This window comes from Bombus pascuorum, chromosome 12 (genome assembly GCF_905332965.1).
Source record: "Bombus pascuorum chromosome 12, iyBomPasc1.1, whole genome shotgun sequence".
Taxonomy (NCBI): Eukaryota; Metazoa; Arthropoda; class Insecta; order Hymenoptera; family Apidae; genus Bombus; species Bombus pascuorum.
This window is the reverse complement of record NC_083499.1, coordinates 12,325,048-12,341,930: the sequence shown is the minus strand read 5'-3', so window position 1 is coordinate 12,341,930 and position 16,883 is coordinate 12,325,048. Positions and strand designations below refer to the sequence as shown.

General features: G+C 43.3%; 1 protein-coding gene across 6 annotated transcripts in view; it reads left to right on the top strand.

The window, feature by feature from the left end:
• Positions 1-16,883, top strand: part of LOC132912913 (protein Wnt-7b) — a 121,059-nt gene that overhangs the window by 14,119 nt on the left and 90,057 nt on the right. The window contains exon 1 of one of the 6 annotated variants that reach the window (XM_060970743.1): positions 64-686. The exons of 4 other annotated variants lie outside the window; for them this stretch is intronic. In XM_060970743.1, the coding sequence (XP_060826726.1) occupies positions 658-686 (29 nt within the window). In that variant the 5' untranslated portion in view covers positions 64-657. Of the gene's footprint in view, positions 1-63; positions 687-16,883 lie in introns of those variants that run through there. One more of the 6 variants, XM_060970742.1, reaches the window with a different exon arrangement.

Here is a 16,883-nt window from a genome sequence, read left to right as displayed (position 1 = left end):
CGGTCGTCAACGCAAATTTACCGCAAGACACCCGAAGAATCGTCGCTCCGAGAAACAGAATAAGACGAAGACCGATTAATCCCAGCATTCTCGAAACTCGATCGGGCGATCGTCGACGCAAATTCGCCAGAAATTCGACCAAGGAGCAAAAACCTACGTGTTGTTCGCAACGATAACGCGAATCGTTTCTTCCGAACAAAATTCTAAACAATTACACCAAGCGTAAAAAGAGTTGTAAGTTGGAAGAAGAAGGCTCGTCCAAATTCCTTCGCGTGCATACCAAACTCTTGCAGCGTTGTTCCAGTTCAAAGAAACAGAAGTTGTCATTATCAAATGCCGATTCCGTCCGCCGTTGAACATCGCTACCGCGTCATTTAAGGATCCAAAGGATCCAGAGCGCGTCGCAAAATCTCGTGGCTCGATCGACGGCATTCTTTCGTCGCGGAGAAAGCGTTGCCGGTTTTATCGGGTTGCGCTCGATGATTTATGAAAACGCGGATCGCGCGTAATTACTCGTTCGTGTGACCGATCGTGGATCTGAAAGAAGGAAGCCAGTGCGCGGGAGATCGAGGGAAAGATCCGCTTTCGCGACCGGTTGCCAGTTTTTCAGACGCAAGATGGGAAACGGCAGTCCTTAGGTAGCTCGATTCAGCGACGATGAAGGGGATCGGCCGCTTGTTACTCGGGTAAGTTCCGTTTCTAATGGCTAATCGATGCTTTCCTGCGAACGCCGCCCGATAATTTAATTACGACCGCGGAGATTCAGTAAAGACGGTTCTTGCGTTCTCCGCCGGAGTTCGATAATTCAGTCGGCGTACAGATTAAACGTAATTGCTAGCTGAACGAGTGGTTTCGCGATTGTTCGACCTCCGGCCGAAGGAATAAGGCCTCTGTACCGGGTTTTCGAGTCGGAGAAGTCGTAAATGGGACGAGAGTGCCTGTTAAGAATACCGGGGCAGGCTGTGTTTTTCCACTTGTTTGATGCGTTAGGTCGGAGATGTAGGTAATATTCACGAGTCATCGAGTACTTGTTTTTTTTTATACGTATTCTAGCGATGGCTTTAGCTTTTACCGTGATTTTGTTCGAATCGTACATCTCGAATTGATCGAAACGTTGATAAAATCTCGAAAATCGTTTGAAAAATGGGACGACTAAGCTCGAACTAGATGACCAACAACGATTACGGTACCGGAAGAATTGAAAATACGCAACGGTTAAGACGAAGCGAACGCTGATGTAAAGTGCGCCTCGTAAAAAAGAAACCAAACGTAGGACGAAATTTTCTCTTAAACGATGGAGAGATCGGAAATTTGTTTGCCTTCGATACTTTGCCTTCCATTACCGAAAAATTAGAATCGAGGCGGTCGATTTACGCGTAGCGGCGTTCCCAGTTTCCTGCGGTTCTCACGATCTTTCTTTTACTCGGGACGGCGTGGTATCGCGTGGCGGCCCTTAAAAATCACGTATTTCCGTGGGTAGGGGCGATTTTTTTTTCTCGAAGCGGAGGCTCCGCGAACGCATTGACCAAGGAAAAAAGACAGACAGAGAAGGGACGAGAGAAAACGAGTAAGAAAGTAGGAAAGAGCGAAAATGAGAAAAAGAGAGAAGCAGCGTGCTCGTTTCGCCGTCTGCGAGGCTGGTCCTCTTCCATCGTCCCCACCCTCTTTTCGTTCCTTTCTCACTTTGGTCGCCAGCACTCCTCGAAGCCGGGTGTAACAATGGCTGCCCTCTAATTATCGAAAGGCCGCGGCACTTTAAAGAGATCCCCGGAGAGCCCATCACCGGGACTCCGTTTCGTTCGCTCCTTAAAATTTCTTCCCTTCTTCTCTCTTCTTGCCCGAGTCATCTTCCATCGTCCAGTGGACCTCGCGTGGATGCTCGTTCTTCGCGTTCCCAAGCGGGAAGAAGAGACAGAGCAAGGTAACGATAAAAACAACGAGCGACGTGATCGCGCCTCGTGGAAAATTGGTTTCGTCTCGCGAGAGGGCACCTACCGCACTGTTCGGCCTCTCTCTGCACGAATTACTATACCCCGCTGTTTCTGCTCGGCGGAAGCTAGGAAAACCAACGTACAACGTACAAGGTACTCGCTTGGTGGGAGAGGGATGAATTTGTGAATGGAAACAGGGAGATCAGATAGACAGATAGGTAGAGTTTTGACTTCTTTTAACGTATCGTGGCTAGACCGCACATTTTTATGCAAATTCGCGATATAATCATATATCGAGATAGATAGATGGATAGGTGAAATTGAATATTTTTATCTCGTTTGTCTTTAACCGTCTTTGATTCCATTAAAATATCCTAATGCGGTTGGGAATGTGGTTAAGTATATCCTCTTAATTCCATTACTAACGAATATCGATATTAACGTGATTTTATATAAACTTGCAAGATTGTTTTCTATTTATGGAGATCGATGATAAAGATAAAACATCTTCAACTTCCGATTGCTTGTCTTCTTTTTTTCATCGAAGAAAACAAATTTGTCGAAACGTTTACGTAGTATAAATTTTAATAATACGTAGCTACAAATCTAACCTATTAATTTTGACAGCAATTTAATGATGATTCCGCAGTGAAGTTAAATTATCGAAGGCAAATGTAGTTATAATTATAGTACGTACGCAATTAGAAACGAACGCTTGCCGTAGTCTGTAGATCAAAATTTTCGAAAGTTAAAGTAGTTCAGTGTTGGAGCAATTTGGTTAAATACGAAGAAGTCTGACGTGGACAGCCTTTAATTTCGTGGAAGCCCATTTACAACTGCTGACAGATAACAGAATCCTACGACTCGCAGGCCTAGGTTACCCGTGAGCCGAGTGTTTTCCTTAGGAAATAGCACTTAAATAAATTGTAGGGACCGCCGGTCCATTGTCCTGGTTATAAGTGGCATTAATTTTCAATGGCACCTGCGTATCTTGCTTCTGAAGAATAAATAAGATTATAGTATACGATACTGCTAATTATACAAGACTGTTCATAGATATATGATCTGTATTTCTAACTAATTGTAAGACGGATTATACGTTCAAGAAATGATGGATTCGCTACTTTATTTCATCGTTGTCCTTACAATATTATGCTTAAAACGTTTAATTTATAACGCATTATATAACGTATTGCAACAAATCGCGCTTGTATCACATTTTTTCATATAAATTTTTATATACTCGCAGAATATATCCACGCCATTCGATACATAATATTTCGTATAATGTATCGCGTATAGTATCTTCAAGCGAAACGAACGCGATAGAATATACCTAAATTATCAGGTAACTAAGAAAGTCTTTTCTTCTTTTATGACAAAAAAAAAAAATCGCTTTATTCGTTGAAATGGTCGATGAAATTCCTATGTACGTAAATAGGAATTCGTACGCGTAATCTCTTTGAATCTACGTAGATTTTATCGTCAGCAGAATCAGCAAGTTAGAAAGAGGCAGACTATAGAGGCGACATTACGGACGTTTCTCCTTTTACGAGATCGAGATTCTTTAAAGAAGCGTCTTAGTTGCTCGACGATACAAGTCGATAAACCTCTTGTGCCAATTTCTGACGGCAAATCGAAACGTTGGCTTCCGTCTAGTCGCTGGTCTGCTCGTAGAAGGGAGAAAAGCCACGCCGATAAAGAGAAAATAGCGGTTCCAAGACCGAGAACGCGTTCGAATGGGCGTAACCCAAGCGACTCTCGGTTGGACCTGTTGCTCGTTGCTTCCTATTAAATACTCGTACGACCCACGCTGGAAAGGAGTTGGTTTTGCCGTGTTAGCAGCCAATGACTAACGGTGCGGTCAAACTCTCTTTCACCCTTCGTTTCTTCTTCCTATCTTTCTCTTTTTCTCCGCGTTTGTTTCGCATCTGCGCCGCCACATCGCTGGAAGTTACAGTCGCACGATCGCGACCGGATATGCGCCGATACCATCGGCCACGATCATATTTCCGGGTGGGTTGCTCGCGAATTCTCTTGGCCTCCGATGCTGTCGCCGATTCGCAACGGTTTTTACGCGATGGGATGTTCCTTGAGATAATTTATTGGCCGGAAAAGAAAGAAGAGGTATATTAAGTTTCATGATAAAATTAAGCACAACGATTATTACTACTTTGTTTCAATATCATTGCGTCGTGTTAGAGGCTTTCGAACATTTTGGTGAGTTAGATTACGCCGAATATTAATTTGTTAAACGCGTAACGTTTCGCACTCTGAAATAAAAAAAATGGAAAATAATTTTATGAGAACCGTACAAAGTTCCAAAAGTTACTGTACATTTTTTTATGAACAACTAAAAAATATTCTATCGCGAATTGACCGTTTTAATAATTCCAACAATCCTATTATTAAAGCAAACACATTTTCTCTAAATTTTCGCGCTAGTATTTCAACGCGTACGATCGAATGGAATAACAAAGCCACCCAGCTTCGTCCATTCTCTGGCAATTAAACATTCGGAAATCAGCTCCGATTACCCGGTCGGATTAAGCTCTGTGTTCGAGGTCCTTTCACCTCCAACGGGGATCGATTCGGTGTGCCGCAGGTGATTCGTTCGTAACGCCGTGTATAAACACGTTTTCTTCGGGGTGTCGAGAAGGCTCGAGGGTCGTGGACCCGATCTTTTATATCACGACGCAACAATGCCGTTACGAGGCTGAAACTGGCTAACCCGTGTAGCGGCCATTGTGTCGGCGAAACATCTGCTCGAAATACAAACCGCTAATAGAAACGCGGAGAAAGGAATCGCCGGTGGAATGTTAGCCGCTGGGAGAAATGCGGTAGCGTGCGGGAAAGAGGAACGGGTCAAGGGGGCGGGGAGTAACATCGAAATTGTGTGAAAAGACGGACATAATAGAGAAACAAGGGTAGGGTTCGTGTGATACGCGATACTCCAACAGCTACACAGGCTGGATACTTATTTTTTCCTTCTTTTTTCTCCGCTTTCTACGGGAGCAGCTTTTTAGGTTCGAATCCTGAGCGTCTTTTGTAAACGATAATGCGGGATGTGTATGTGTGTGGGGGGCAGGGGGCAGGAGGGCAGAGCGTGAACGCTGTACAGTTTCAAAGTTCCGTAAGTTTAATGCCTGAGATTGCTTTTCTTTTCTTTTTGTTAAAAAATCGTTTATATAGGATAGAATAAACTTCTTCGTACAAGTTTTCGTTTTATTGCCAAATTTTACGTATATCGTTATTTAGTCGTTGACTTTAAGTTTAGAAAGATCAAGTTCGTACGTAGTAATTTACCCGTTATAGTTTGGTTTTATTAGAAATATTCTTAAGGTATTTACTTATCTTTAAAATTGTTTCAAGTTAATTTTACGATCTATTCTTTCTTTTCCTTTCTTAAAAGCATTTTTTAGTAGCCGATACGAATCTTTCTAAACGTTATTGATCGATTAATCGTTTCAATGGTAGACATTGTAACGAAAGAAAGAAAATTGAAGTTGTATTTATCAAATTTAAGAACGTAGTTTTAAATCTCTAACAAAGCTAGACGCGATCCCAAACGTCAAAACACTGTTCGAAAAAGGACGTGGTTCACACCTGGAAGCTTCCAACGGTGTTAACTACGAGCTTATAGAATTTGCATTAGAATAGCGCCGTATAATCTGTATTCTCGCTGAATATCTTTGTCGCATGCGAGATAGATCCTTTTCAACTAGAAAACATAATCATGGTCAAACTACCTACGTTAGTGTGTTCGCTGTAATATATCTATTGAATTCGAAAAAGGTACCCTAACTGGCAACAAAGCTTTTTTACGACGAGCTTCGCGTTGTACGTTCCAATAACGTACAGCGTATTAAAATACTTTATCGGGATAATAAATATACGTTATCAACTTACTGGCGACGTATTGCGATGGTCGAACGACGAAAATGCACGATGGAAAGGACCAAGTTCCGTCACTTTTGTTTCGCCGATTAAATCACCGCTCTGCTCGGTTTACCTCACACGTGCCTGAATAAAGGCGCTGTCATATCCGCCTGTCGCGTCAACTGACAACGCATTCCGACTTAATTTCGTGATGGAACAATGATCAGCATCGTCGTAAAGCTCCTATCTCTCGAATCATCGGCTCGTAACGGCTCGCGTTCGCTGTATACAACGATTCCTTTAATACAGTGGAACCTGGATCAACCGGCTTCACCGAGATCGAAACGGCACAAACAAATTGGGATCTAAAACGATTCACGCGTAGAAACGTCGATCGAAGCTTATAATTTGTCTTCTTTTTCTCTTTCGTGCTTATTCCGCGTCTCTCGGTCTCGTCGTAGAAATAAAACAAATAACGGCGATGACTCGTATATAACAACGATCGCTGTTTAAATATATCACAAGCCCGTACATAAGAAAAATAAAGGAGACAGAGGTCTCGTAACGTGTTCGATCTATGCCAAAGACGAAGAACTCTGCTGACTCAGTGTCAGGAAAACGAAAGAGTATTTCACTACCTTTGGTGGACCTTTTCAGAGAATTTTAACGATTCGTCCGTTAAAACCATGTCGTAATCGTAAAATGCGTAGAATGGATTGAAGGATCTAAAGGCATCATAGGAGCCGAATTAGAGAAGGTGAAATAAGTTATTTAAGGGAGTGCCTGAACCCAACCTCGTAAACGCGTTCTTCTTCACACTTTATACCTGAACTGTTTTACCTCGTTCCTCTGTAAGCGTGTATAAGAACGATATAGATTACGTGGAATCAAAGTGGAATATGTAAAGCATAGGAGGAACGAGCGAGAGTGATTTTGATAGCAGATATCGCTGCTTGAAAAAAAAATCCCCTTATTGGGAAAATAATAACGATTTGACACGATCTCGTTGTACAATTTTTTAATAATAATTTACAATGGTAAAAATTTTAATCGCGATACTTTCTTCGTGATATCAGTGGTTTTAGCGCTATCGATTCGATAGCGTCGATTTCTTATTTATAATATCAATATCTGGCATTTTCTAATAACGTTTAGCTAATAAGATTGATACCGTAGTCTGTTAAGCGCATGTGTTTGCTAAACTTCATTGAAAACTCGAAGCACTATGATCAAGTGCCGATGACTAGATAATCATAGTGTAGAGTATATTCATTAAGTCCTCGTATAACTGGTCTCGTAAAATACAACGCGTCTAATTGAGATTTAATCTCGATGCAAACCTATTTTCTCTTAGGAATTTTTAGTCAATTCGCATGCGCATCTAAACTATATATTGTTTGCGGAATTGTGCAATTCCATAAAAGTCACAAGTAACGCGGTTTTAGATAGATCAGATCGCGAAGCATAAATAATGATGTATAATCCGTGTACGTATAACGATTATGAAAAGGTTGACGCGTCTTCTTGTAACGCTTTGAATTGCTGAGTAGCTGGGAACGAAAAGAATTTCAACCGTTTTAATCGTCTTTGACGCGGAGCGATCGAATGGATCCTGAATAATAGCATCGACTAGTAGTTATCGTCCGTTATATATGTATTCGATCGCTATGTTATCGACACTCGTTAGATTTAGTTCTGTTCCATGTGTTATCGTAGCTCTATTGTTCGTACGTCAAACGCATAGTCGTATACTACAATGGCTATTCGTCAAAGTTGCCGTTGCGAAAGGGTTAACTAATAACACAGTCCTACTCTGTAATATCGCAGTCTTATTACGATAATGCTCTATAATATTCCGGTAAACGTCGATATCAAATCGCGATAGGTATTGCTCTAACGTCGCAACAGCGTATGTCGCTCTTCTCACGTTATGTAAAAACTTTCAGTATTTACGTACAATTATATCGTACTTGACGATAAGATAATTTCCTTTTTCTTATCGTTTCTACTCCTTAAATAGGATTCGATGAATTCTATTCTCCGCGCGACAACATCCACGGTACCAATCCAAATACAAGCTTCGCCTTCCTCTAATACTCTCGACAAACTGTACCAGAAAGAAGGACGCGAGTTACTACAATAGCAACGAATTAGCACCGTAAAGTGTTACTGAACAGTCACGGTCAGCCATCGATGGTCGATTTACAACCACCTAAACCACATCGATGAATAAAACAAATTTTCGGACGGCCTTATACACCCGTGCGCGAATTTCAGGCGACAGCATTATTACGCTTGGTTCTCCATAAAATCGCGACCGCTGGCTCGCGATATAAATAACGCGATATCATAAAGCTAATGACGTCCCATTAAGGCGTCGCCACGTGAAATCCGCGCTGCCAAAAATTCACGGCGGGCAGTAAACGCTTTTACGATGGTCGCGAGGAAAAGGCGAACCGCGGAGAGAATCGAGAAGAATCGTCGCGCGCGCACGCGCGAATATAAAACGGGAAATCTACAATGTGTTCGCGTTGCACGCGAGATCTTCTTCTCCGGTCCTGTGCAAACAGAGCCAGAGAATTGCGTAACGCGCGACTTCCGGTCCCGAGAGCTCGGACGGACCGAGGCCTCTTATCGCGTGGAACGATAACACTCGCGTTGGATGCGTTGCAGTATGTTCCGATGATTCTTGCGATAGAGAAGCATCCGTGAATCATTTCCTACGTGTTGATTTTAGCACTTCTTCTCTTTTTACCGTTGGTGTTGTTGGTCGAGAAAGTAGCGATGGTTCCACCTTTGCGAACCATTGTTCACGCGAACATGCTAGAGATTCTTTGAAATTCTGGTTCTAATATTCCTGTGATTTATGTTCCGATATATTTTGTGTATCAGGATGTGGTATATCGTATTGGACTATGGACGAGCTAATTTTCAATGAAAATGCACAAGGAATTTTACCACGTTCTTTGCACGGTATAGTGTCGAACTAAAGATCGCACAAGAAGAATATAATAACGAGATGAGATATATTTATTTGTTTTCTGAAATAAAATGCGTTCCTGTTTGCTTTTCTTAAAAGATCTATCAATCTCATTTTATTCTTATAGAAGAGGAAACGGGAAAACGGTTTTGACTTTGAATTTTGAAACGACTCATCCGAAAAAGTAAAAACGTACCAAATTTTATAAAAAAAAAAAGTTTGTACGTATGTTTCGATTATTGTTTAACATTGAATTGCCTTGTATTCGATCGTTGTAGCAGCTATTACGGGATATCCTGTGTAAGCGAGCCGAGTGTCCGAAGCGACAGGCTGTGCAGCCAGACATGATTCCTGCCGTTTGTTCGAGTCGTTTCAATAAAACGATGGAATAGCTGTGATCGCGGCGCCCGGCACGTACTCGATCGGCTTTGTGCTGGCAATCAAACTGCCGAATGGCCGGATAAAATTCAATTTCTCTCTCCTATTGCGTCCGATTATCGACGAATTTCACGCGTCTGTTGCCAAGAATACTTCGCTTGATCGCTCAGATGCAATTGTTCGTATCGTAGATCGTATAAACTGGTTTATAACGCCAAAGTGTTCGTACTTAGAACTTGAATACAGAGTTACGATGTACTTTACGTCCGAGTAATTCATATTTTCAGTATAAACAAAGGTTATGAAATTATTTGTGTGTATAAGGAAAGCGATGCTTAAAATTTCGCGCCGGCATATCGATATGAAAATAGGTAACCTATTTTCGAACGTAATAATTTTTCGGTTTTGCTGAATTTCAAAGGATAATCGCGATGATCGCAATTCGATATCTATTACCGCGGAGTGTGCGTAAGAATAAAATTCACGAAAGACTACGGAACCCCTTAGAACCATGAACATATGGCGAATGCAATTACCCAATAATGATATACAATTAATCGAATTTATTCAGGACCTACACGCGGCATGTTTCCTGGAAAATCGAAGGGAACTTGTCCATTCGTTTTGAATAAAAATTCCCGTTCGCGTTTCTTCGCATGTCGCGCGACTATAACGACAAGAAAATTGCCGACTGGACTGAGAACTGTTACGGAGCTCACCTGACCATCGGACATAAATATGTCGCTTATGACACTCCCTTGCTACGCTTTTGTTTCGTTTCTTTCTCGATCAGGTGAACAAATTATTGTTAATATCGCGTAGAATGATAGTAAACTACGAGGATAGGATACTTTATATTAAAGGGAATGCAGAGAGTGGAATGAATTATGGAAATGTATTCTTGAAAAAGGGGAGTGTTCGAGGGGAGTGGATCTAGAAATGATCCGGGAATGAACGGTGTTAGGATAGTTTTCGTTTTACGAGGTATCGGATATAGGAGCTTGTTACGTGATTAGGGTTTGTGGAATTTAGAGACTGAGGGTTTGACAAGAAAGATGGACTGTACGAGATATAATTTTTCTTGGCTCGTAAAATACGCGGGAGATATTAAAACCGAAACATCTAGAACTGTTCTCGACGCGCGCGCTCGTACACGCCGAACCAAACGATCGCTCGATTTCTCCAGTTTTGCCGCGTTTCTTTTAAACGAACAAATATATCGGTATCACGGAAAGTGATTAAACGAGTAAATACGAAAAAGGTTTATAGATTGATAGATAGATAGATATCCTCGGAGCATTAATCTCCAACAAAAATTTCTATATAATTATACGTGCTTAGCTCGTCGATCAAACAGCTGTCATCCGAATAATCCAAAGTCTAAGAAATCCAAATAATTTCTAATTTTCTATGCTTTTTCTATCCACTGCGCGCGATTATACGCGTAATAAAAAGACTCGAAGGAAAAGCGATTCGATCGAACATTAAAACACGCTTTTAATACTGTGCTATACCTCAAGATCGTAAAAGTTGTCATATAGTCGCGTAACATGTTCCGTCCGACAGTTTTTGCGCAAATTCGCTTATCGGATTCGCTTGTCCGAGTAAACGAACGAGAACGTCCCGATGAAAAATAATTTCCTAATAGCGAGGAGCAGTGGCGTTTTACGAGCACGAATATTGCGCGAAAAGACAACTATAATCCCTGTGAACAGTTTATTACTGGAACTGGGCCGTGCTTCTATTACTTAACCGGGATTTTATTGCTTACGAGTTCTGGAACCGCGTATCGGCGAGTTCAATCAAATTACGCGGAGATGCGTGCCGTAGATCTTGCTCATCGGGCGTTCAAGTCGCCGGTTTTTCTCGCGTACGATCGACTTCTTTGGCCTCGTTCTTGCCTCCTTTAAATCGGTTTCTCACCCGTTTATCGTTCAAGTTTTATTCGACAGTGTACGTTTCTTGTTCGCGATACGTCGTGTGATTGATTGCTACGGCCGTTAGGCGAGGATATGTTTATTCAGCACATGGTACGAGTTGCGAGAGTTACGATAGTTCTTGCGTGCAGGAATTGGGCAATTTGTTAACAAGAAGTTTATTGCGTTTCTTAGCAGTTGTATGCTGTTTGAATCTGCGGGGAAAGTCGCATTAGATGAGATTGGAGGAGAACTTTTTGTTCTTTCAAGTGAATCTCGGTTAAGGATTTATATAGGTACGTGCAAAACTGAGTGGCAGGTTAGAAATTCACTTTCAATTCCATATCTAGGATAAAGTGCTAAAAAGTGTGTTGCGCGCGTAGATATATTTATGTTTTGTAGCGTTCGTCTAGATTTATATCTGTACGTTTTCACCGTGCATTTTATATCTATGCGTTCAAATCGAACCAAGGTAAATTTCGAATTTCCCTTTTAGCTATAATTCTAACTTTGATAAATCCCCTCCTATTCATCGCGCTCGATCTGAGATCGATTCACCTACCCAAGATCGATATCGGACAATTTCGGGTGCCCGTGTTAATAATTCGTCGTTTCTCATCGTTCCACGAGAATATACGACGAGTCGAAGGCGGATAAGATCGTGTTGCCGATCTGTGTTCCCGATGCTGATCGCGGAGAGATCCCCGTCCAAGCGAATGGCTCGAGCGTTTTCAGTTACGTGGACGTTCACTGTTCAGGATCGAGAACCGAGGCACACCCCTCGTACATCAAGTCGAACGAGTAGATCGCCCGATCCACCCACGAAATGAATCATGAGCGCGCGGCGATACGATCGAAAACTAACGCGGGGATACGTATCGGTCATTCTCACTGGTTGCACAACAGTGCGCCGCCAGTAAATTTGAACGTGTAGGGGGTGGAAAAATGGCGCCAGGATAGTGACATAATCTGTGATATACAGTGACTATCAAAGGTTTATCAAACAACGCGAGACGTGGACAAATTTTATTCCGCGTTTTCCACTTGTTCTTGCGCGTAAAATAACCTCCAGCTGATTATCCACTCGTACCTAGTCGGCAACTAGCCACAGATTCCCATATATCGAACAAATTTCAAAAGTCAATTTTCTCGAAATAATTTTTTTCTATGTTCCTTTCTTACATCTTCGCGAGGAATCACCAGCCATAAACGCGAAAACGCTCTACATTTTTAATAACTTAACTCGTCTTATCTGCTAATCTCGACACCACGTATACAGGTTACACACAACGTGTCCGTGAGAAAGAGCGTAGAGTCGGAAATTGACGGTACGCATCTCGAATACAGACATCCGCTGAGATTAATAAGTTCCGGCATACCGCATCGGACAGCGCCGAGCGAAATAAGTAATAAATAAGCCGATAGGCGATCTAAGGTGGAACGCTATATATATATTTGCATTTTACACTAGGATACCTGGTGCGGTGGCGGCGGCGGCATAAGTTCACGCGAACGTGCGTAAAGATAAATGGAGTCGGGCTAGGAGCACCGCGTAATTCCAACGCTGGGCTACCGATTCATTCGACGTTGTATTTGTTTCCTATCTGAATAACGTGAGACTACGAAATCGCATTGTTCCTGCGCCGGGTATCCTGCCCGAGTATTGTTTCGATGCTTAAAACTCGTTGTTTCAAGCCTTTGAGCCAGTTCTGTGGAATTTTAAAACCTTCCATCTTGTACTACATATTTCAGTAGCATTGTTACCGGAACGTTACCATTGTATATACCTGGATGTCGTAATACTGGATCTTTAACCACTTCACGCTCCATGTTGCGTGTGCGTATTTAATAAGTTATTAATTGATCGAATAATAAATGAGTTCGGAGATTACACGGGAGAAACACGATAAATTTATAATCGTTGATTTTTTCCTTTTTGTATTACTCGATGGCTAAGATACTTCGATATAACTTAGTTGCGATGATATATTATCTTCGAATAAATTGACGGTATATTGAATTTAGAACTTGTTTTCTGGCTTGTAGTTTCTATCTATCTTCGATGAAGTTGATTAAAACCTTAGCGGATGTTTGTCTGAAAATTTGTTGCCTCTACAAAACTGTAACGACGAAACGCGTTTTTGGTGTTCGTACTTTCAAACAAATTTCTCTCCCCGCGGAATAAAAAAGAAATTCGAACTTGGACGATTTAATTATAATTTACAGCTTTCGTGGCTTCGAACTCCTTTATTCTTTCGTCTTTTCGCAGATATTGATATCTAATCAGAAAATCTTTGTATTTCTAAAACGAAACTAGAAACGCAGAAGTATCTATGTTTATTCGTTGATTGAATTTAATGGATAGAAATGATTCGAGGAATGTGCGAAGCGCGAGTTGCAATGAATCCAATTCGTTCCTCTCTGCTTGATGAATTCTATTTACGAAGAGGAAAACAATTCTTAATGCGAGAAAAGGAACAGCGTTTAGAAATTCATTGATCCTGCGATTCAGCGCAATGAATTATATCTCGTTTATGCCGAGTGTTGCAGCCTCGCGACAACATGACATATGGCGAATGAATATCTCGTGACACATCGTGGAATTTATCTGAAACAGTTCTAACATCGTTGTTTCGAGTGGCGTCGGTAGTAGGAATACGCGACTCCTGTAAATGTATTACACAAACATAAAAATTCTAAAATCCTTCAACTACGACAATTGGTCGAGCGTTACGTTAATTCTATGGCGTGTTTTATAATATAAATACAACGAACGTGTGAACGGATATTTCTGGAAATTCGTATCGTTACGAAGATAATTAGAAAAACGGAATGTAAGCAGAGAATAGTCCCGCGTACCAAGCATTACAAGTACCGCACTCTGAACGTTTTATACGCTTTCGTATACATTCTGTACGTGCATATGCAGCTCCAAATTTCCCATGAACGCGTAAAGACGCGCGATGTAGTCGTAACTTTCCATCAACGCGTTCCACGTTCCACATCGCGAAACCCGTGAACCGCTCCGACCCATTTTTCATCCTGCCATTCGGCAATTCCATGAAACCGCGAAAAGGGAGACGACACTTGGGAAAAGGAGGTTGGAGTAGCATGGCCAAAAAGGTCGTGGCCGTTTGGAAGAGCCGTGGTTGCGGCGGGACGGTAGCGAGAGGCGAAATTGACGCGACCGGCGAATATAGACGTACGGGTTCGGTGCATTGGGCAACAGGTAACTCTGAAAGTAAAGCAAAGCGAGAGGGTACGGGCGAAACGGCCGCGAGAACGGTCGCTGAAACAGGGACGGAACGAGAAGGAGCAAGATTAAAGTGGGGAGGGGGGGAAAGGACAGGGAGAGAGGAAGAGGAAAGACGAAGAACGGGAGCGTATCAAGAGGGAGGAAAGTTAAGTGAGAGCGGAGGAGAGAAACAGAGAAAGCCGGACGTTGTAGCCAGGAGTTAGAGTAAAAGAGAGAGAAAGAGAAAGAGCGAGAAAGAGAGCGACAGAGGCGAGGTAGGATCGTAGAGGTAACATCGTAGAGGCTGGGACCTGATCCCAAAGGTAGGAGGACTTGGGTTGGCGAGGCCAGTCCATCGCGGGCCCTCCTCTCGACCGAACGCGCTTTACTTTCTGCCCGCTCGTTCAAATTCCCATGTGCACGCGGTATTCCCGTCTGACTCCCCATACCGGCTAACCCCTCGGACACGCTGGTGCTCTCCTACCTTTCCTGGGCACACGGTGTTCTCGATGACTCTGCTCCTGGTTGCTGTTGGTGCTGATAGTGGTGGTGGTGGCGGTGGTGGTGGTGGTGGCGGTGGTGGTGGTGGTGGTGGTGGCGGTGGTGGTGGTGGTGGTGGTGGCGGCGGTGGTGGTGGTAGTGGTGGTGGTGGTGGTGGCGGTGTCGGTCGTGGTGGTGGTGCTTGTCACTCCGCGTGTCCGATGGTGGTGGTCGCCTTATGGTTACCTTGAATACCGGGTTGCACCGCGCACACCTTGCACAGTTACCCTCTGCTCCAGTTCCGCGCCGATACTCGGGGCTATCGTTCCTCGCGATCGCGATTTAAACCGATTTACATCGAATCTCAGGGATCGTTCGATCCTAAATCGAAGAAACAAAGTATCGACGAGTTTAAAGATTTAAAGATTCGAGGGTTCGTCGAACGATCGACTCCGTTTTAAAGACGTTTGATAAAATCGATAGATCAAATTGACACGAAGTTATCGAGTCCGGAGAAGATATTCGAGCAGGAATTACTACGTAAGATCGTATTTATCAGACTTTTGTAAGGATAAGAATCGTCTTGGAGAGAAAAAGAGGCTGGAATCGAAAGGGCGTTTCGTTCGAACGATCGATCGATCGGCGATGACTAACGAGCTGTAAGATACGGTATCTCCGAGAAGGCAGAGTCGGATCATCGAGATAGAAGGCGACAACCCTTACACCTGTCCTGTTCGAGTGTCCGGTCCAGGGACAGGGTAGATCGATCATGAAAGTTTAATTACGACGGAGATAATCCGAGCAGAAGGGGGGAGAGATCGGATGACACGCGTCTCCTGCGAGCGCAGCGTTCGCCAAGGCTGGCAGGTGAATGATGCTGTTAGTCGTCGATCGATCCTGACACGGTGTATCGGATCGTGTGGTTCGCGAGGGCAGCGGGACAAGCTGCACGCTCGCCGAGACGCGGTCTAAGGTGTCCCGGTGGCATTCGTCCGGTGTCGTGAAACCAGCTGGTAAAGCTGGTAAAGTTCGGTCCAGAAGCAAACGGCATACAAATTTCCGTACGGTGGAATAAATAAAGCGCGTCGCAGAAAAACCGAGAGCCGAGAGAACCGCGAGACGCTTTTACGGGCCACGGCTATAAGTTGAAAAAAACTGACAAAAGAGAGGAATAAAGAGGCAGAGTGGGACAATAAGAACCGGTAGCACGGGAGGGGTACTCGTTGAAAAGGAATTCCTCTTCGTTAAGTTAGCCGAACAGAGGAGAGGAGCGTTCGTGTGGCCCCTTGATGGAAAGAGAAAAAGAGCGCGGCTAACCGAACGCAGGAACGAACGTTTTCCTTTTTCTTCGTCTTCGTCGTACGATTCTTCTTATATCCTCTTCGTCTTCTTCGTCTTTCTCTCCGTGACCGCGTGTACGCGAAACGAACGATCGATCGATCACGCTCTCCCCGTGGTTCCGTACGATCTCGACGGACTTTTAACGCGATGACGATGAGCCGATCGATAAGTTCACGCCACCACGGAATCCTTAACCGGACAATAAGACGATATCCTCGCGTGAGCGATTCCACGGCAATAATACGTCGCGTGAGCCGGATATCTCCGATCGGCCAGAAAGCTTGGCTATAAAACGCACCCGTGTCGATGATTACGCCGCTTCGTTGCCTTTTTAATTAGAAACCAGTCGCTAACGATTCGATAACTACGTTGCATCGCGTTAGACAACGGTCAGAATAGTCGATTCTTCTTTCACGCTCTCCTGTAACCTGTACCCCTACTCTTACACGTAGCGAATGCAATTTCGAAGAATCAAAGTCAACGACAGAGTCTGAAAGGGATCGAAGATCGAAAACCAGAGAGATTATTAGCTCGTAAAAGTCAAGAGCGAAAGGAAAAATTTAAAAGACGACGAAAGTGGAGAAAAGCTGGACGAAGGAAGAGAAGAGAAGAGAAGAGAAGAGAAACGAACGAGCGATTTCAGCACGCGTACCGATGCTGGTATAGACACATCAACCGGTGGACGTGTGTTGTTCGCGCTTAGTCACCGTTAAAGCGAACGACTCTCGAGTATTTGGCGATTG